Source organism: Mobula hypostoma, chromosome 7 (assembly GCF_963921235.1).
Source record: "Mobula hypostoma chromosome 7, sMobHyp1.1, whole genome shotgun sequence".
In the NCBI taxonomy this organism is placed as follows: Eukaryota; Metazoa; Chordata; class Chondrichthyes; order Myliobatiformes; family Myliobatidae; genus Mobula; species Mobula hypostoma.
Window position 1 is genome coordinate 12,028,892 of NC_086103.1, and position 22,093 is coordinate 12,050,984.

Genomic DNA, 22,093 nt, shown 5'->3' on the forward strand with positions numbered 1-22,093 from the left:
TGACTGGTATATAGTGACACCCAGGTCTCGTTGCACCTCCCCTTTTCCTAATCGGCCACCATTCAGATAATAATCTGTTTTCCTGTTTTTGCCACCAAAGTGGATAACCACACATTTATCCACATTAAATTGCATCTGCCATGAATTTGCCTACTCACCTAACCTATCCAAGTCACCCTGCATCCTCTTAGCATCCTCCTCACAGCTAACACTGCCGCCCAGCTTCGTGTCATCCGCAAACTTGGAAATGCTGCATTTAATTCCCTCATCTAAATCATTAATATATATTGTAAACAACTGGGGTCCCAGCACTGAGCCTTGCAGTACCCCACTAGTCACTGCCTGCCATTCTGAAAAGGTCCCGTTTATTCCCACTCTTTGCTTCCTGTCTGCCAACCAATTCTCTATCCACATAAATACCATACCCCCAATACCGTGTGCTTTAAGTTTGCACACTAATCTCCTGTGTGGGACCTTCTCAAAAGCCTTTTGAAAATCCAAATATACCACATCCACTGGCTCTCCCCTATCCACTCTACTAGTTACATCCTCAAAAAATTCTATGAGATTCGTCAGACATGATTTTCCTTTCACAAATCCATGCTGACTTTGTCCGATGATTTCACTGCTTTCCAAATGTGCTGTTATCACATCTTTGATAACTGACTCTAGCATTTTCCCCACCACCGATGTTAGGCTAACCGGTCTATAATTCCCCGGTTTCTCTCTCCCTCCTTTTTTAAAAAGTGGGGTTACATTAGCCACCCTCCAATCCTCAGGAACTAGTCCAGAATCTAAAGAGTTTTGAAAAATTATCACTAATGCATCCACTATTTCTTGGGCTACTTCCTTAGGCACTCTGGGATGCAGACCATCTGGCCCTGGGGATTTATCTGCCTTTAATCCCTTCAATTTACCTAACACCACTTCCCTACTAACATGTATTTCCCTCAGTTCCTCCATCTCACTGGACCCTCTGTCCCCTACTATTTCCAGAAGATTATTTATGTCCTCCTTAGTGAAGACAGAACCAAAGTAGATATTCAATTGGTCTGCCATGTCCTTGCTCCCCATAATCAATTCACCTGTTCCTGTCTGTAGGGGACCTACATTTGTCTTAACCAGTCTTTTTCTTTTCACATATCTATAAAAGCTCCTCAGCTCCTCAAGTTCTGGCAATAACCTTGTAAATTTTCTCTGTACTTTTTCAATCTCATTGATACCTTTTCTGTAGGTAGTGACCAGAACTGCACACAATACTCCAAATTAGGTCTCACCAATGTCTTATACAACTTCAACATAGCATCCCAACTCCAGTATTCAGTACCTTATGAAGCGCAATCTGCCAAAAGCTTTCCTTTTGACCCTGTCTACCTGTGACAACACTTTCAAGGAATTATGGATCTCAGATCTCTCTGATCAATACCACTCCTCAGTGCCCCACCATTCACTGTGCAAGTCCTAACCTGGTTTGTCCTCCATACCTCACACTTGTCTGCATTAGGGGGACATTAGGGGGAAAGGAGGACTGTCTTGTCTCCCTTTCTCTTCACCATTTACACCTCGGACTTCAACTACTGCACAGAGTCTTGTCATCTTCAGAAGTTTTCAGATGACTCTGCCATAGTTGGATGCATCAGCAGGGGAGATGAGTCTGAGTACAGGGCTACGGTAGGAAACTTTGTCACATGGTGTGAGCAGAATTATCTGCAGCTTAATGTGAAAAAGACTAAGGAGCTGGTGGTAGATCTGAGGAGAGCTAAGGTACTGGTGACCCCTGTTTCCATCCAGGGGGTCAGGGTGGACATGGTGGAGGATTACAAATACCTGGGGACACGAATTGACAATAAACTGGACTGGTCAAAGAACACTGAAGTTGTCTACAAGAAGGGTCAGAGCCGTCTCTATTTCCTGAGGAGACTGAGGTCCTTTAACATCTGCCGGACGATGCTGAGGATGTTCTACGAGTCTGTGGTGGCCAGTGCTATCATGTTTGCTGTTGTGTGCTGGGGCAGCAGGCTGAGGGTAGCAGACACCAACAGAATCAACAAACTCATTCGTAAGGCCAGTGATGTTGTGGGGATGGAACTGGACTCTCTGACGGTGGTGTCTGAAAAGAGGATGCTGTCCAAGTTACTTGCCATCTTGGACAATGTCTCCCATCTACTACATAATGTACTGGTTGGGCACAGGAGTACATTCAGCAGAGACTCATTCCACCGAGATGCAACACAGAGCGTCATAGGAAGTCATTCCTGCCTGTGGCCATCAAACTTTACAACTCCTCCCTTGGACGGTCAGACACCCTGAGCCAATAGGCTGGTCCTGGACTTATTTCCGGGCATAATTTACATATTACTATTTAACTATTTATGGTTTTATTACTATTTATTATTTGATGCAACTGTAACGAAAACCAATTTCCCCTAGGATCAATAAAGTATGACTATGACTATTAAATTCCATCTGCCATTTTTCATCTCATTTTTAAGCTGCTCCTGATGCTTTTGCAAGCCTTGATAGTCTTCCTTGCTCTCCACTGTATCCCCAATTTTGGCATTTTCTGCAAATTTGCAGATTCAAATAACAATGAATGCAGCACCGATTCCTTTGACACACCACTAGTCATAGTCCTCCAGTCAAAGAGGCTGTGGTCATCTACAATCATTCTCTGACTACTCCCCCAATGCCAATATCTAATCCCATTTACTACCTCGTGCAGAATATTAAGTGACTGAGCCTTCTTGACCAACCTTCCATGCAAGACCTTGTCAAAGGCCTTGCTAAAATCTATGTAGATAACATTCAGTGCCTTGCCTTCATCAACTTTCCTAGTTAAAAAAACACTATAAAATAAGCAACACACACAAAATGCTGGTGAACGCAGCAGGCCAGGCAGCATCTATAGGAAGAGGTACAGTTGATGTTTCAGGCTGAGACCCTTCATCAGGACTAACTGAAACTAACTAAAAGAAGTTAGTCCTGACTAACCCTTCTTTCTTCTTTCAGTTTACTTCTTTCAGACTAACTGAAAGTCCCTTCTTATAAAATAAGATTGGTTAGACATGACCTACCATGTACAAAACCATGTTGACTATTCCTAATCAGTCCCTGTTTATCCAAATACTTACATATTCAGACCCTTAGAATACCTTCCAATAACTTACCCACTCCTGATGTTAGGCCTATAATTTCCTGGCTTACTATTACGAGCCTTCCTTTGACAACAGAACAACATTCGCTATCCTCCATTCCTCTGACACCTAACGTGGCTAAGGACATTTTAAATACAACTGCTACAGCCCGTTATCCTGTTGGGCGGCTCGAAGGCAGTGGAGCTGGACCTGTTGCCAGCGACTACCGTCACCCAAGGAGGAAGGTGTCGGAGGCGACGCGTGGTCAGTCAAGTGGTGCAAAGAATTGCCTTGGACATTTTTTCATGTCCAAGACCTTGTTTGACATTGGTAATGTCAAGTGCTGCAAGTCTGCTTCGCTAGTGCACTGGTGAGATCAATGGTGGGGGTGCTGAGTGGTGCGGTTTAGGCCCTCGTGCTACAGGGTTGCCTGCTGCATCTGCCCAGGGATGGAGGTGCCAGAGTCGGTGGGGTGGGTGTGGGGGGGGGGGGTTGCTCTGTGTATTGCACTCTACTGCTGATGCAAAAAAAACCCAGAGTTCATGACATATGTGAATGCTGGTAAACCTGATTCTGATACAGTATTATTATTAAGAGGAATAGATAGAGTGGATAGCCAGCGCCTCTTACCCAGGGCACCACTGCTCAATACAAGAAGACATGGCTTTAAGGTAAGGGGTGGGAAGTTCAAGGGGGATATTAGAGGAAGGTTTTTTACTCAGAGTGGTTGGTGCGTGGAATGCACTGCCTGAGTCAGTGGTGGAGGCAGATACACTAGTGAAATTTAAGAGACTACTAGACAGGTATATGGAGGAATTTAAGGTGGGGGGGGGTTACATGGGAGGCAGGGTTTGAGGGTCGGCAAAACATTGTGGGCCGAAGGGCCTGTACTGTGCTGTACTATTCTATGTTCTATGATATAGGTTTCTATTGTTCACTGAGAATCGAGAATCGAAGGGAGCAGGTAGAAGGGAAGGAGCTGGGAAAAGGGGAAGGAAGCGGGAAGCATCAGAGAGACATTCTGTAATGATCAATGTATGTGGAATTAAATGAGCTTGCCTGGTGTACTAGGGCTGGGTGTGTCTGCACCCGTGTCAGCCCGCACCCCAGCCCTTGTTCTCTGCCACCTGTCCCACTACCCTGCGGCTCTCCACCCTCACCATTCTTTTCTCCTGCCAGATTTACGAAGTTGCTTTCCACTCTTCTGGACCGAGATCTCAGATGTTGCTCCCAGGATTTGCTGGAGCCACTTTCCCAGGTGTCACAGCTCCAAGTACTCCCGTCACCACCGGGATTACTCTGGCTTTAACCTTCCACATCCTTTCTATCTGCTCTTTCAAGCCCTGGTATTTCTCCAGCTTCTCGCATTCTTTCTTTCTGATGTTAACTGTCATTTGGGATTGCCACATCTATTCCTATTGCTTTCTTCTGTTCCTTGTCCAGTATTATTGTGTCTGGTTGGTTGGCCAGTACCTGCTTATCAGCCTGTATTGGGAAGTCCCACAGGATCTTAGCTCTGTCATTTTTCACCACCTTCTCGGATGTTTCCCATTTGGACTTGGGAGTGTCCAATCCATACTCAGTGCAAATGTTCCTGTACACGATTCCTGCAACTTGGTAGTGTCGTTCAGTGTATACTGTCCCTGCCTGCATCTTGCACCCTGATACTATGTGCTGGATGGTTTCAGCGGATTCCTTGTACAGTCTGCATCTTGGGTCTTGTGTGGTGTGACAGACCCTGGCTTCTATTGTTCTTGTGCTCAGCGCCTGTTCCTGTGCAGCCATGAGCAGCACCTCTGTGCTGTCCCTCAGCCCTGCCCTTTCCAGCCATTGGTAGGGTTTTCTTGCGTCAGCCATATCTGTTATCTGGTGGTGATACATCCCATGCAGTGGCTTGTCCTGCCATGGCCTCTGGTCCTCTGGCTCTGCTTCACCCATTTCCATATCCCTGCCTGCTGTCTGAGGTATTCTCCTAGCAGGTCATCTTTAGGGGGCCACTTTCCTGACGTACTCATGGATATTTCGTATTTCTTCCAGGACTGAGTCCTTGACACTTCCAAGCCTGTCCTCCTTTACTCTGGTGATTGTACAGTCATTCCATGTTAGACTTTGGATGGAATCCAACATGTAATGTTAGTAGTTTCCAGGTCTTGATGTCAGTGGCTACCACATTCACCCTACCAGTCCTTGGCCAGCACACTATTGAGACAGGGTATCTGATGACTGGTAGGGTGAATGTGTTGATGGCTCTGATCTTGTTCTTCCCATTCAGCTGGATGTTTAGGACCTGTCTCACTCTTTGAGGGAACTTGGATGTTACAGCTTTCCTTGTGTCCTCATCGTGGCTTCCATGCACCTGCAGGATCCCCGGTTATTTGTAGCTTCCTGTACATCTGGTTTGTGGCCTTCAGGTAACCTGACTCCTTCAGCCTTGATGCGTTTGCCTCTTTTCACTACCATCCAGCTGCACTTTCACAGTCCAGCTGACATCCCAGTGTCTCTGTCGTACACCCTTGTCAGGAGTCAATGTCTCTTTCATTTCTGGCATCCATATACAGGAGGTGGCTGATGGTCACTCCACTCGAGAACCTGTACCCACATCCACTCTTTGAGATGGTCTGGCAGAAGGGGGTTCAAGCCTATGCACAACAGCAGTGGGGATAGTGCATCACCCTGGTATATTCCATATCCGATGGTCACGTGCTATTGGCTTTGAGTTATCCTCCAATGGCCCATTGAGTCCTTGATGGAGGTCCTTATTGCCTTGTTGACCTTGTACAGAGACAGGCACACCAGGAGGGACAGGGGGATACGGGGAGATGGAGACACCCCCCCCCAGGAATGATTTCACTGCTAATGCAATGGTCTTTCTGTAGGAGCAACGTTTGGGTTATGGTTACAGATAATGGGTGCTTTGGAATGTGAGCTGGGTCGTTTGTTCGGTGGGAGATAGAGAGAGAAGATGCTGGAGAGAATCATTTGTAGGATACTACCTGGTAGGGAGATCATGATTCCATGGAGCCAAGCACCGAGATCGACTGAGGATCGGTGAATTGAGCTCCAGCTGGTGCACATTTGACTGTTTAATTCTAATGGGCCCCTTTTGTTTTTTTTCTTTACTAACCCTTTAGTCATAAATATAATTCCTTTAATCGTATGCAGTGTACTGTCTGTTGTTTCTTGGCACAGATTTGTAACAGGGTAGCAAATTACACAGCATCCACACAAACCGGTGTTTGGGGTGGAAGAGTCGTCTCAATCTCATGGTTTAGCGGGACCAGAGTGTGTATTTCCTGGACTCAAACAGCCAAGGAAACCAGTGAGGTTTCATGTGTATACACCCGAGACTTTTGCACAGTACTGTATATGTACTATATATTAGTCCCTAATACAGTAATGATAGCAACCACAGAACTATATGTTTTGTACTCTTCAGGATTGTTGGTGCTATATTCTGCAACTTGACTCCAAAGGAACACTATTTCATTTAGGTGTTTCAATGTACGGTTGACTGATGACTGACAATTAAAGTTGAACTTGCAGAACAAATTCCAATGTATTGAACAGTCCATTCTAACTGATAGCTGGATGAGGGTGTGAGAGAATGAAATGAAGCATTTATCCAACACTCAGACCTTTCACTGATATCCACCCTTGAATTCAACAGTCTAAACCCCGTAACCTCTGAGTCATGCGCCAGTTCATAAATCAGAGTAAATAACACTCAGTCTCTAGGCTTTGCATAATAAAATATCTTTATTTCATAATGTATCACATCATCATATAGATATAGTACTTGTACCAGGTCCAGTATTTTAGAGCGACTGATACTGAAACAGGCAAATGGATTTTCCTTTAAGAAATTTTCCCAAAGTCGTCACCGACAACCTTCAAATAAAATGTTGGGAATCGCGCACCAGCAGCAACTACAACTAAAAACCACTGTCTGCTCTACTTTTCTGGTCTTCGTGAAGAATTACAAACTGAAGTGTCTGGGTCTGAATAGTCTGTTCAGAGCTCAGTGCAAGAAATACAAGGGTGAAACTGTTTAGTCCGGCACCATAAAGTTTTGTCCTGTTCAGAGGAAGCTGAGCGCTTCAGGCAAGAGCTCCAAGAACCGTCCGTACTGTCACTTTATTTGTCTGTCTGCACCACACTAACACTGTAGTCAGCATTGTTTTCTTTTTTGTACTACCTTCCGTACTAACTTTGAACTTGTGCTTTGAATAAAACTCAAGAGATTGTGCAGATGTTGGAAATCTTAAGAAACACATACAAAATGCTGGAGGAACTCAGCAAGATGCCATCTGACCGATGAGTTCCTGCAGCATTTTGTATGTGTTGTGAAACACTTTAAAACACCTTTTATAATTGTTTACATTGTAAATACATGCTTGTATTTCTATAATTGCACATTTTATCCATATCCATACTTTAACTTCTAACATTGTTTTGTTATATAATTCTTTATAACCGTTGAATTTGCTTTGCACATTGCACCAACGTACATTAAATTTCTAAATCAGTGGATTTTGATTCATTGGGCCAATGGTTAATAAGGCAGCCACTTAATTTGGGACAACTCTTATGAACAAAAATCGAGAAAATTGCGAGGATTCGCTTTGTTTATTTGGAACATTATGCTGCTACATTGGGCAGAAGACTGTTGCCAAACAGTCACATGTGGTCGTTAAGACATTATACCGTGCTGAGAGAGAACAGTTAAGAAACTGCATCAGTTGTGTGCACTTGTGTTCAAAAAGCAGAGATTTTTGTCACTGATAATCAACGAGAAATATGCAGCAAGAGATTTCAGAACTGTTTTGCTCACTATGGTTTCAAGCATTCAGGCTTAGAAGCGCCTGGGAGTAAAAATGAAACGATTTCATTACTTCACCAAGTTTAGAATTATGAAGCAGTCATCAATAACATTGTGTGAAGGCAGTTCATTATCTACACTAAGTGTCTGCATTGCTTTTGCTTATTTACACTCAAAAGAATGTACACTGGCTAAATTCCTGTCAATAACTAATAAGAACTAATACAGTTTTATCGTACTGTAGAAGCATTGATAGTGTTCCAATTTGCTCTGTATTTCATTTAAATACATAATTTGTTACCCAGTTAAATGGTAGTTTGTACTTTTTCTACCTTTTTAACAATTTCCATGAAACCAGCGAATTGGGGTAGCCATTACATTGGGCCAAAATGTACTGGTCCCGATGTGACCCAATTAACCAGAATGCATTGTAAATGTGAACGTACATGGCGAATAAAGTTGATCCTTGATCTGTTCTGCACAGCATACCAAACAAAAAAAACTTTTCCCTGTTTCTCAGTACATGGGACAACAATAAAGCAAGAACAGAAACCTAAGGTTTCCTCAAGGTGGAAATGCTGTTGGCTGAGATTGCAAAAGTGGCTGATTAGCTACAGATCAGTTCAGATTTTAGTTAGAATTAATAAGTACAGATCTGTACTACAGATTCAGAGCACGTCGGACCACAAAAGTTATTGGACTAGAGTTACCCGTACCTTCGATAACAAACAATAATCAAACTGAAGGTGCATTTTGGAAGAGATCCTAATACCACCAGCACCAGATTTCATTAAACTGTGCACTAAACTGCGCGCGTGCGTGTACGTGTATACACACACACACACACACACACACACACACACACACACAGCTTGAGGAACTCAGCAGGTCTGGCAGCAACTACTGAGAGGAATAAACAGTCAACATTTCAGGCTGAGATCCTTCAACAGGACTGGAAAGGGCAGGGGAAGATGCCAAACTACCTTTCCTGTCCTGATGAAGGGTCTCAGTTGAAATGCTATTTATTCCTTTCCATAGATGTTGCCTGATCTGCGGTGTTCCTCCAGCATTGTGTGTGTATTGCTCTGGATTTCCAGTATCTGCAGAATCTCATGTTTAGCAAATAACCTGTACTCTTCTAATGGCAGGACTAGCAATCTACAGCAAATTAGTGTTCTCCCAGGCAGCAGGGAGCAGAAATCAATTTGTCCCATTTCTGTGTCACATTGTTGGAGAAGAGAGTGTGTAATAACAAAAAAAAATTCAGGCACCGATTTAAAATCCTTTATAGAGAAATCCAGTCTCTAACTTCTATCAGGTATTTATTTAAAATTAAAAATTAAAAACCATAGAAGTATGTTAAAAAAACTAATGGCAGCCAAGAAATTTGGGGGGAAAAAAAACACTCTTGCATTGTTTTCATTAGTTATGTAATAAAGGCACAAGTTGTCTGAAAACTGGAAAATGGTTTCAACATCACTGAAGAACCATGGTTCCCTTCGTTCCACTGTTTACGGGTTGTGGGGGTGGTACGGAATGAGAACTCCACCCCCGCCACCCCAATCTCTTGGACACAAGACTTAACACTTCCCAAGTGCAATGCTGGAACTAAAGGCCGCTTGATTAGGGATGTAATATTGAAATGTTTATGACATTGATGAAGTCTAATTGGGAGAGGGTTTCATGTCAAAGATCTTTAAGACGTGTTCCGGTCTCTGATGTAAAACATTGCACAAAAGCTGCCTGACCAGTTGAGTATTTCCAGTCTTGGATCACAGGCCAAGTGTCTAAACCAGCCACACCGCTGTATTATAGATTCCCATTGGGAAGATGAAACAATAATAAAAAAAAAGGCAATGGACGGGTGTGCTTTTGACACAAGATACTGCTACTTCAGCCTAGAGCAGGGGTTCCCAACCTTTTCTTATGCCATGGACAAGTACAATTAAGCTAGGTTGGGAACCTCTGGCTTGGAAAGAGTTAAAACAGTGCTTGCAACAGCGCTTAAAATTGTCACACACCCTTTAAAAGATTGTGACAGGCATTTAACCCTGAATGTTGCCACAGCTTTTCAAATAATATATCTCTATTCAGCAAAAAGCCACATATATATTTCCTCTATATTCCAAATAATCATTAATACATGCTTCATTTGCATACATTTGAATACTAATTACATCACTGAAGCAAAATAATAGGTGACAGATCAAGGAGTTACTTTTTTCCAGCAAGTTCATTCACAATATGTAAACACAAATAGTTCCTTCCAGCTGCACAAGATCTGAAATGGGGCTGAGACAGCGGTTGTCTATGATACGGTCACATCAACGCAGTGAGGAGTTATCTGGGGTATGATTACGGATCCGCAAAAAAGACAAATTTGCTGGAAATTTCCAACCCATTCAGCACCTTAAATAAAAGACTTTGGTTTTGCTGGTGATACCAAAACATACTCAGCAATTAAAGTAGACCAGGAAGATCAGAAGACTTAATATCTGTGCAGCTAATATCACTGGGGAGCATGCTAGCTGGCCTGAGTGTGGGATCGGTCTTTGTAAATACACTTTAGTGTCAGTCACCTGACTATATAAAGTGTAACATCGGGACACAATCAGCCTTGCTCCAATGACCTCCAAAAACTCACTCCTGAGGTGAAACCACATTCTAGATGGACTGAACGGCCTGTTTCTTACTGTAGTGCCTCTATGGCTAAGAGGTTAGAGGTTAATACGTCTCATGTTTTATTGTCTCATTACAGGATTTGGAGGATTTAGAGAGGGTGCAGAGGAGATTCACTAGGAAGATGCCTGAACTAGAGGGCACGTCTTATGGGGATAGGTTGTGTGAGCTTGGACTTTTCTCTTTGTTGTGAAGCAGAATGAGAGGTGACTTGATAGAGGTGTACAAGATGATAGAAGCATAGACAGAGAGCATAGCCAAAGACCTTTTTGCAGGGTGGAAATGGCTAATAAGATGGGGCATAATTTTAAGGTGACTGGAGAATCTGGGGGGATGTCAAGAGGTAAGTCATGCTGCCAGGGGTGCTGGACGTTTAAGCCCATAGACAGACACCTGGATGATAGAAAAATGGAGGGTTACGTGGGACAGAAGGGTTCGATTGACTTTAGTATAGGTTAGTAGGTCGGCACGGTCTCATGAGCCAAAGGGTTGTAAAGTTCTATGTGGTAATTGGGGCACATTTACAAAGGACCCTCTCACTCCAGCAGTATGTGGACTAGCTTACAGCAATGTCCAGCAAGCAAGGCTACGTTTGACTGACCAGACGTGCTCCCCGTACACAGGCCAAGATACAACAGCTTTGAGATGCTACCAGATCCAGTTAGAGTAGATGAAGGCCTTGACAACATTGCTCTCACAGAAGAATGGAAAGCCAAGGCAACAACCTGGGCAGAAACCTGGTTAAAAATTGGGGAGAAATCTTTTCTATGGTCACATACCCCAACCGTGAGAATTTATTCAGAGATGCAGTGTGGAACAATCCCTTCCAGCACAACGAGCTGTGCTGGCCAGCAGCCCACCGACTTGACCCTAGTCTAACCACAGGACAATTAACATTGACCAATTAACCTACTAACTGACAAGTCTTTAGACTGTGGGAAGAACCTCATGGGGAGAACACACAGACAATGCCCCAATTTAACTGGGACACCCTGAGCTACAATAGCATTACGCAACCATTATAATCCTGTGGCACCCAAATCTGAGGATGATGAGTGATGATCGTTTTGGTGTAGTACCTTATGCCCAGAGTTCAACAGCTCCTTAAGACTCGGAGGAGGATTAGGCCATTTGGCCCATTAACTCTGCTCCAACACGGCTGCTTTACTATCCCTCTCAACTCCAAAGTAGATAAGAATAGAATTTGAGAAGCAGCCAGCCAAAGTGCCCTTGTTAATTTATTGGGCATTGAGTGTGGGCCCAATTTTTCTGTAAACATTGAAGTGAGGGAGCAGATCGAGATGAGAAGCTCTCAGCTGGTGCTACCCAATGTTGTAGTAGAGATGAATAGCCACGCAGATCAGGGCTGCGGCTACATAGAACAAGGGGGTGAGCTCCATGCTGAACAGGATGACGGAGAGCCCTGCGTTAACCAACATGGAGCAGGAGATCACGAAGAGGCGGGTGATGCCGCTGCCATACTTCATGATGGCGGACATGAGGAGTCCGTTCAGGGCCTGTGAGGCCACAATGAGGGCCACCCACGGCGAGAAGCCCTGGAAGAAGCCAGCGTCCGCGGGAGAGGAGGCCAGGTGCGCTGCAGCGTTGGCAGCCACCCCGAAAGCGTACAGGAAGAAGTTCTGCAGGCTCAGAGGCAGTGGCCGTGACTTCAGCGCCCACTCGGTGCAGGCTGCGGAGAGACCAGACACCGTACAGTACAGGGCGCAATAAGTGGCACCCAGAGGAGTGAGGTAGGGGCGAAGGGGTCCCAGGGACTCCCGGTCATCATGCCGACGGACGGAGCCAGCGTGACAGGCGCCAGCTGCTGTCAGGAGCAATAGTGCCAGCCAGCGGCGGGGGGAGAGACGCCGGCGCAGGAGGAGGCCACAGAAGGTGGCGGTGGCCACGATCTTGAGATTACCCAGAACCTGAAAGGTGACGGGGTCCATCTGCTGCTGCATGTGGACTGCCAGGTTGTTGTTGATGGCGTAGAGGGCAGCAGGCAGGGCGAAGGGGACGGCAGCCATTAGGGAGGCTGAGGGGGAGAGTGGGACCGGCGGGGAGTGTCTGCGGGGAAGGAGGAGGCCGACGGCCGATGCACACAGTTTGACCAGCTCGGTCAGCACCACGACAGAGGAGCTGCTAAAGGGGACCTCCAACCCCACCTTGCACAGGGTGAGCAGGGGGGCATGTGAGCCGTAGGCCAGCGCAGAGACCAGTAGCGCCAGTGCCCAATACAGCTGTCCTCTCAGCCGGCCTCTGTTGGTGGCAGTGGCGTCCTCCCACAACTCCATCCCCTTCCCACTAGACAGAGGCCTGCCAGAACAATTCAAACACTTGAAAGCAAATGCCAACGGGTGCTATAAAGTAGGAATGAGGCCGGCCAAGCAGCTGAGAGGACAGCGGAAAACCAACCGTTTTGCAAGCACCCGTCTTTCAGAGTTGGTGTTAGTCTCAAGTTCCACAGGGAGGATGTACAGGAGCCTGAAGATCCACACTCAACAGTTTAGAAACAGCTTCTCCCTCTCTGTCATCAGATTTTTGAACAGTCCATAAACACAACGATGTACTTTGCTCTACTTATTTATATTTCTTATTGTAACTTATAATAATTTTTTTTATGTATTGCACTGTCCTGCTGCCGTAAAACAAAATTTCACGACGTATGTTCGGGGATAATAAAACTTGATCTTGATTCAAGTTAGTCCAGTCAGCCTTCGGCAATACTTAGGGTATCTTGACCCCAGGCTGGCATCCAACTCTCCCCACTGCCTTCTCCTCCTCTGGAGACCAGCTGGTGGTTGGAGACGCTAGAAGCCGGCTTGGAAGCTGTGGCGAAGTTTGGGGTGGGGGGGGGGAGAAAGAGTTGGAGTTGGAGATCCTTACTTTGGTCCCTTCTTCAGGGAGTTCAGGTAGTCTTTGACAGAATTCTCCACGTTGGGGATGTTGTAGTTCTGGGCTGCATAGATCCCAGTGACTGTGCCCACCAGCACGCCTAGCACAGCAGATGCCCGCAGCTTTGCCACCACGTAGCCAGCGAGGAAGCCCTTCAGGAACGGAGAGGCGAGTAGCGAGCCACCCTGTAACAGGTAATGGAATAGGTATATTGTTACGTATAGCAAGATACAGTGAAAAGCTTGTCTGGCATACTGTTTATTCACTGAGCAGAATGCCAACCACCACCAACGCCCCCCCCCCCCAAAGGCTGTAAATTCAAGCTCAAGTTTAGTTGTCATTCAAATACTCACACACATACAGCTAAATGAAACATTATTCCTCTGGGGCCAACGTGCAAAGCACAGCACATACAGTCACACAGGTTCCTTAAGGTTGTCATAGCTGGGGGGGATAGTGGGGATAAGCTCCCAATGGCATGCATATCAAATAGCCTCTGACAACCAAACCCAGCTGCTGGCCTTCAGGTGTGACTTAGCCACTAAGCCTGGTGGAACCGTTTCTACAGACAGAAGAGGCAAAGGCAGGTTAGCTGCACCTTAACATGGGTCTCATCAGCCATGGCTGATCAAAGAGTTTAAGGCTGACTGGCAACTCCTGTGATGCTGCTGGTGCCACGTCGTATCGGTCGGTTTCTTTGGATTCATCAGCTGCGCGGAGTGGGGAAGCTTGTTACTTGGGCAACAGCTTGCTCTCCATATTGTGCTGACCTGGCTTGTATATCATGCAGACAGCTAGAATGCAACATCTGTGGTCGGCCCAGACCAATGCCAGACCTCACAGTCACACACAGCACATAAAGTTACGATAGCACATACAGTCATAAAATAATGGTAGCATAACTCTCTTGGTGTCATGGCCTGAACATTGATGGTGCATGGGATGCTGTCCTGAAGCCATATGTCTGCAAGAACAAGCACCCAGCAGCTCCTCATCTCATACTGGGTAAGCAGTAGATGAAGGCAATCCAACTTGTCTTCCAGAGAGCAAACACTGGACAGCCAGCCTGCGGGAGCTAAGCCCTAACCCAGCACAGATTCCAGCATGTTGCTGCACCTCTTCTCTCCCACACTGCCTCTGGCGCCTCTTCCCCGGGCGCATGGATCCCACAGCATGAAGGCCTGGTCCACACAACAACCAAGGCCAAGCAACTCCCCCACCGTCAGTCTCACCAATGAACTGTTTCCATTTCTGGTGTTCTAATGCAGAGATCATTCAATTTGTACGTCCTGAACACATACAAGACTTGTATGTGTCCACGACAAAGAAGCGGGAATGGAAAAATCATTGCAGGAACAATCTACCCTGAAAACTCTTTTCCAAAAGCTCCCTTCTGCAAAGCGTTATACCTCAACCTCAGTGGAAAAAGCCTGCTTGCATTTACCTTGTCTATAATCCTCATGATTTTGAATCTCTCTATTAAACCTCCTCTCAATCTTTAACATTCTAAAGAATAAAGTCCTAATCTATTCAATCTTTCTTTACAACTCAGGTCCTCCAGAGCCAGCAATATCCTTACAGGTTTCCTCTGCACCCTTTCCAACCTTGTTTATGTCTTGCCTGTAGGTAGATGACCAAAACTGCACACGATACTCCAAATTAGGCCTTACCAACGTCTTAAACACCTTCAACTGAACATCCTATCTTCTGTACTCAGTACATTGATTTATGAAGGCAAATGTGCCAAAAACTTTCCTTACAACCCTGTATCTACAGGGCTTATAAAAAGTATTCACCCCCTTGGAACTTTCCATGTTTTGTTTTACAAAATTGAATCAGTGGATTTAATTTGGCTTTTTTGACTCTGATCAACAGGACTCTTTTCTGTCAAAGTGGAAGCAGATCTCTATAAAGTGCTCTAAATTAATGACAAATGTAAAACCTTGCAGTCAAGGTGTTTCAATTAATTGTAGTAAAAATACACCTGTATCTGGAAGGTCCAACTGCTGGTGAGTCAGTATCCTGGCAAAAACTACACCATGAAGACATAGGAACACTCCAAGCAACTCCACGAAAAGGTTATTGAAAAACACAAGTCAGGAGATGGATACAAGAAAATTTCCAAGTCACTGACTATCCCCTGGCGTACAGCTATTTCAACCATCAAGGAATGGAAAGAATACGGCATAGCTGCAAATCTGCCTAGAGGAGGCCGTTCTCAAAAACTGTGTAAAGGTGCAAGGGGACTAGTGAGGGAGGCCACCAAGAAACCTGTGTCCTCGGGAGGAGTTACAAGCTCTAGTGGCTGAGATGGGAGAGACCGTGCATACCCAGGTGCTTCAGCAGTCACAGCTTTAAGGGAGAGTGGCAAAGAGAAAGCCACTGTTGAAAATAAAACACCTCACATGAAAACTCAAGAGTTTGCCAGAAGGCATGTGTGGGACTCTGAAGTCAGCTGGAAGAAGGTAGAGAGTAAAATGAATGCAGCAAAATGCAGGGAAACCCTGGAAGAAAACCCTGATGCAGTTTGCAACTGAGACTTGGGAGGAGATTTATTTTCCAGCAAGACAATGACCCCAAACATAAAGCCAAAACTACATAGGAATGGCTTAAAAACAACAACGTTGATGTCCTGGAGTGGCCAAGTTAGGGTCCAGACCTCAATCCAATTAAGAATGTGTGACTGGACTTGAAAAAGGCAACCTGACAGAGCTTTAGCAGTTTGGTAAAGAAGAATGGGGAAAAATTGCAGTGTCCAGATGTGCAAAGCTAATAGAGACCTATCCACACAGACTCAAAGCTGTAATCGCTGCCAAAGGTGTACCTACTAAATACTGATTTAAAGAGGGCGAATATTTATGAAACAAAATAATTGATTGTATATTTATAATTAATTTAGATGACTTTGTACAGATCTGTTTGCAGTTCAACAAAAAAGAATCTTTTTCTGTTGATTGGTGTCAAAAAAGACAAATTAAATCCAATGTGATTCAATGTTGTAAAACAATAAAACATGAAAACTTCCAAGGGTTGCAAATACTTCTGATAGGCACTATACCTGTGACACCACATTCAATGAATTATATACCTGTGTTCCCAGATCCCGTTGTTCTACCACACACCTCAGTGCCCTACCAACTCTGTGTACCACCTACCCTGGTTGGTCCTACCGAAGTGCAAAACTTCACACTTATCTTCCCTAAATTCCATCTGCCAGTTTTCAATCCATTTTTCCAGCTGATGCAGATCTCTCTGCGAGCCATGATCGCCTTCCTCACTGTCCACTACACCCCAGTCTTAGTGTCGTCTGCAAATTTGCTGATCCAATTAACCACGTTATCATTCAGATCGTTGACACAGATGACAAACAAAGGACCCAGCACCAATCCCTTTCTTTTTAAAATCTTTTTTATTATTAAAGATCAACAAAAAGATAATCAAGTCAATACGTACAATAAAGAATTAAATTAGCAAATAACTGATTAACAAAGCTAAGCAATACATCAATAATTAAGAAAAAATAAAGTGTTAAGTCTGAAAGAAAAAAAAGAGAAAAATAAACCCCTACTAACTAAAAAAAAATGAAAAAAAAACCCATTGGGAGCACAACCCTGGAGCTATACATCATACAAGCTTCCATAAAAGAAAAACATCAATCTGCCAACTCAAATCCATTTAAACAAAAATCGGAAGGAAACCATATTAATTAACTCAAATCAGATGATAATAGCGGGCAAAAGAACCTCTCCCATGCACAAAGCCATTGTGACAATCCTTAACCAGCCCATGTCTATCCAAATACTTATATATCCAGTCCCTTAGAATATCTTCCACTAACTTTCCCACTCGCCCAACTATAATTTCCTGATTTCTGTTTAGAGCCTTTTGAAAACAGCAGAACATTGGCTATCCTGGTACCTCTCCTGTCGCTAAAGATGTTTTAAATATCTCTGCTATGACCCCAGCAATTTCTGAGCTTACCTCCCATAGGATCCGAGGGAACCCTTGAGGTTGACCTTGTCAACCCTTGGGGAACTATCCACCATGATTTTCCTCAGGGAGGCAAACACCTCCTCCTCTGTAATCTGTACAGGGTCCGTGAAGTTGATGCCACTTTGCCTCATTTCTATAGACTCTGTATCTGTCTTCTGAGTAAATACAGATGCAAAGAATGCATTTAAGATCTCCCCATCTGTTTAGGCTCCATACACGGATTGCCACTCTGGTCTTCCAGAGGACCAGTTTTGTCCCTTGCAATTCTTTTCCTCTTAACATACCTGTAGAATCCCTTAGGATTTTCCTTCATCCTGTCTGCTAGAGCAAACTCATGCCTTCTTCTAGCTGTCCTGATTTCTTTCTTAAGTGTTCTCTTGCATTCCTTGTACTCCATAAGCAACTCATCTGTTCCTACTTGCCTATATCTGCTATGCATCTCCTTTTTTCTCTTAAGCAGGGCCTCAATATCTTTTGAAAGCCAAAGGTTCCTTACACTTGTTATCTTTACTTTTTATACCAATAGGTACATACTCTCAAAATTTCACTTTTGAAGACCTCCCACTTTCCAAGTAGACCTTTGCCAGACAACAGCCTGTCCTAATCTCCACTTCTGATACCATCAAAGTTGGCCTTTCTCCAATTTAGAATCTGAAGCCAAGGACCAGGCCCGTTTTTGCCTACTTACTTTGAAACCAATGCATTGTGCTCAGCGAATACAAAGTGTTCCCCTACATGAACTTCTGTCATCTGCTGTCTCGTTCCCTGATAGCAGATCCAGTGTCACACGCTCTCTCATTGGGACTTCTACGTACCGATGAAGGAAATTTTCCTGAACACATTTGACAAACTCTAAGCCATCTAGTCCTTCTACAGTGTGGGATTCCCAGTCAATCTGTGGAAAGCTAAAATCACCTACAACAACCTTATGTTCCTTGCAACAGTCTGCGATCTCTTTACAAATTTATTTCTCTAAATCACTCGGACTGTTGGACAGTCTGTAATAGAGCCTCGGTAATATGGTCATACCTTTCTTCTTTCTCAGTTCCACCCATATCACCTCACTAGACGAGTTCTCCAGTCTGTCTTGACTGAGCACGGCTGTGATATTCTCCCTGACTAGTATCACCACCCTCTTTAATCCTTCCCACTCTGTCATGTCTAAAACAACTGAATCCCAGAATATTGAACTGCCAGTCCTGCAAGCAATTCTCACTATGGTTACATCAAAATTCCAGGTGTTCATCCACGCCCTGAGCTCATCTGCCTTTCCTATGATATTTCTTGCATTGAAATATACAGTACGCAGATCAGGACATTAGTCACACCATGCTCAACTTTTTGATTCCTGACTTTGTCTGAGGCCTTAGCAACATCTGCCTCTACAACCTCTCCACAAACTGTTCTGGCTTTCTGGTTCCCATCTCCTTGCAATTTTTTTTAAATTGTCATAATTGTTAAATGTTGTTTTGTGTTGCATGTCATGCCCTGACCAACACACCATAGCAAATTCCAAATACAGGTAAACCTATGTGGTGAATAAAGTTGATTCTTGATCTTTGACAATATTTAACAGGTACTGGGACAGGTTGCTGGTGTGGAAAGATTGAGAGGGATACAGGCCAATTGGAATGCTTAGTTGGGCATCTTGGCTGGCAAGGACTAGATGAGCCAAAGGGCATGTGCGGCTCCAAGATCAGGCATGGTGTTACTGGAGAACTCAAAAGGACACCAAGCTGAAGTAAATCTATTATCAAGGTACGTATATATCACCATCTACTACCCTGAAATTTGTTTTCTTGTGGGCATTCATGATAAAACAAAGAAACCCAATAGAATCATTGAAGAACTACACACAAAGATGGACAAACAACCAATGTACAAAAAAAAAGACAAACTGCACAATACAAAAAAACACATAAGACTGAGAACATGAAATGAAGAGACTTTGAAAGTGGGTCCATAGGTTGTGGGAACATTTCAGATTTAAGGTGAGTGAAGTTATCCATGCTGGTTCAGGAGCCTGAGGATTGAAGGGTAATAACTGTTCCTGAACCTGGTGGTCTGAGCCCTGAGGTTCCCGTACACTTCTTATCAAAGTATGTCTAAATTGTACAACCTTGAGATTTGTCTACTTACATGCAGTCACAAAACAAGAAACCCAAAAGAACCCAACTAAAAAACAGAGCAACACCCAATGTGCGGATTAGGATAAAACACACAAATTGTGCAAACAAGAGAAGCAAGCAACAGCTTTCAGAGTAAAAGAGAATCCATTGCCCTGAAGCCTGGAGCAGCCAGAACAGGCCCACAGCCTCAGTTCAACACACAGTGGCGCAAACCGTAATGACGCTTGCAGACACAAAGCCTGGACCAACCGGAGTTTGCCTTGGCGTCGGAGAGCGAGCAGAATTAGCCTAACCCACACCTCTGGCCCCTGACACCCAGCCTTTTCAATCCATCCAGCCCGGCTTTTAAATTGTTCAAACAACAGATCGTCCCCGCATTAGGATCTGGGCTCCGCTGCAGTGATACCCTCCGGGCCCGGACCCCACCGCCATGTTCCTGCCCATACCCAGCCTTTCCAAATCGGCCTGGCATTTAGTCAATCCAAGCTCGCTCTCAGTTTAGGTGGATGGGCGCCAAAACTCCTCCACTCATTTTTTTCTCCGCTTTGTCCACTTCATCTCAAATACGCCCTGACCTCTCTCCGACTCCATCTTGCACTCGCACGCCTCAACCCTTGGATCAGCCTTGCCTTTGCTTGTCTCTTCATTGTTTGCGGTACCATAATTATCCACAGAGTACTTTATTGTATTTCTCGCTTTGAAAACTGCCAGTAAGTTGTTGCCCATCAGTAGATCAATCTTAAACCGTACTATTCACAGGGGGGGTTAAATCAAGGTAATTTATTTCATACTCACATTCGGTAATCCCATCTGAACCTCCTCCTCCACCTTCCGCTGGATGCTCTCCAGTTGACCCTTCAGCTGTGCAAGGTCCTTCAGCTTACCCAGTGTGTCCTGCGGCAAGAACAGAAGTTACCAGACAAAAATCTGTAAAAACAACCCTCCCTCTTCTCTTCACCCCTCCTAGAAGCCCAGCCACTCCCTTCCTGAGGCCCAAAACATCCTCAGCTTCTCTGCCTCACTCTGGTGGCCCAGAACCCACACCCATCCCACCTCTTCCCCCCACCCCCTACAGCTCTATACTCACCTATCTCATGCTCCCTAACCCATCTTCACCCCACCCATCGTTTTGCCCCCATCTCTCCATCCCTTCCACAATTCCCAATCCAAACCCCATCTCCTCACTCCTACACCACTTCCCTTGCCCACTCCATCCTTCCTAACCCCTCCCCACCTCTACTCCATACTCGCACCCCATCACCGTCACATCTCTTCACAACCAGCTCACAATCCTTAACAGCATCTCCCTCTCCACAGTTCCCTGTCTCCTCACCCCATACCACTCCCCATGCCCACATCATCCTTAATACCCCCATGTCACAGCATCGCCCAGCTCCTAGCCCATCTCCCTCTTCGTAGTCATAGTCACTTTACTGATCCCAGGGGAAATTGGTTTTTGTTACAGTTGCACCATAAATAATTAAATAAAACCATCAATAATTAAATAGTAATATGTAAATTATGCCAGGAAATAAGTACAGGACCAGCCTATTGGCTCAGGGTGTCTGACCCTCCAAGGGAGGAGTTGTAAAGTTTGATGGCCACAGGCAGGAATGACTTCCTATGACGCTCTGTGCTGCATCTCGGTGGAATGAGTCTCTGGCTGAATGTACTCCTGTGCCCACCCAGTACATTATGTAGTGGATGGGAGACATTGTCCAAGATGGCATGCAACTTAGACAGCATCCTCTTTTCAGACACCACCGTGAGAGAGTCCAGTTCCATCCCCACAACATCACTGGCCTTACGAATGAGTTTGTTGATTCTGTTGGTGTCTGCCACACTCAGCCTGCTGCCCCAGCACACAACAGCAAACATGATCGCACTGTTCCTGCCTCCCAATGCCCACACTATTCTTGCTCCCTGCCCCACTCACTTCCCCATCCAGAGCGAGTGCCCTATACTCCCCGTCGCTCCTGGCCCCTCCCAGGTGTGGCACTGAATGTCATTCAAACCCGAGGCCTCAGCACCAGTCCGGTCTCAATCCCGCCGCGGCGGTTCTCTTCCATTCGCTGCCCGCTGATCCCCTAGTCCCGATTCCCCTCCCTCTGCCAACCGCAACCCCCGAATCCCCCCGCCGTCACCTCAGGAACTCACCTTATCGTCCGCCATCTTACCCGCGCCGGCGCAGTCCTCCCTCTCCGCCAGGGCGGCGAGCGGCGCATGCGTAGTACCGCATAGCCGGCTGAAGACCGCTGTGATAGGGGCCGCGGCGGTCTCACTCATCTGCTCTGGCTCCTCATTGGTTGGTCAAGGCTCTTTTATCCGGCTTCCGATTGGTTGTCAGAGGCTCGCTAAGATGGCTTTCCATTGGTCACCCGAGCCCCTTTCATCTGATTTACCATTAGTCGCCGGAGACTCTTTCCTCCAGCTTCCCATTGGTC

At 45.2% G+C, this 22,093-nt stretch overlaps 2 protein-coding genes across 2 annotated transcripts; both read right to left on the bottom strand.

Moving 5' to 3' along the window:
* Window positions 1-6,878: 6,878 nt before the first annotated feature.
* Window positions 6,879-12,934, bottom strand: slc35a4 (solute carrier family 35 member A4). The gene has a single exon (XM_063053023.1). The coding sequence runs from the start codon at window positions 12,924-12,926 to the stop codon at window positions 11,955-11,957; it is 972 nt and encodes a 323-aa protein (XP_062909093.1). The 5' UTR covers window positions 12,927-12,934; the 3' UTR covers window positions 6,879-11,954.
* Window positions 12,935-13,495: 561 nt separating this feature from the next.
* On the bottom strand, window positions 13,496-21,857 carry LOC134349129 (SLC35A4 upstream open reading frame protein). Its single transcript, XM_063053024.1, has 3 exons — window positions 21,807-21,857; window positions 20,445-20,543; window positions 13,496-13,712 (listed from the first exon to the last, which is right to left on the bottom strand). Exons 1-3 carry the CDS (start codon window positions 21,819-21,821, stop codon window positions 13,515-13,517), a joined length of 312 nt encoding a protein of 103 aa, XP_062909094.1. The 5' UTR covers window positions 21,822-21,857; the 3' UTR covers window positions 13,496-13,514.
* Between the last annotated feature and the right edge of the window lie 236 nt (window positions 21,858-22,093).

Coding starts and splice junctions, on each gene's coding strand:
- slc35a4 (XM_063053023.1), bottom strand. CDS start 12,926: ATGGAGTTGTGGGAGGACGCCACTGCCACCAACAGAGGCCGGCTGAGA.
- LOC134349129 (XM_063053024.1), bottom strand. Junction 13,713..20,444: donor TTCAGATGGGATTACCGAAT/GTGAGTATGAAA, acceptor TACCTGTTACAG/GGTGGCTCGCTACTCGCCTC.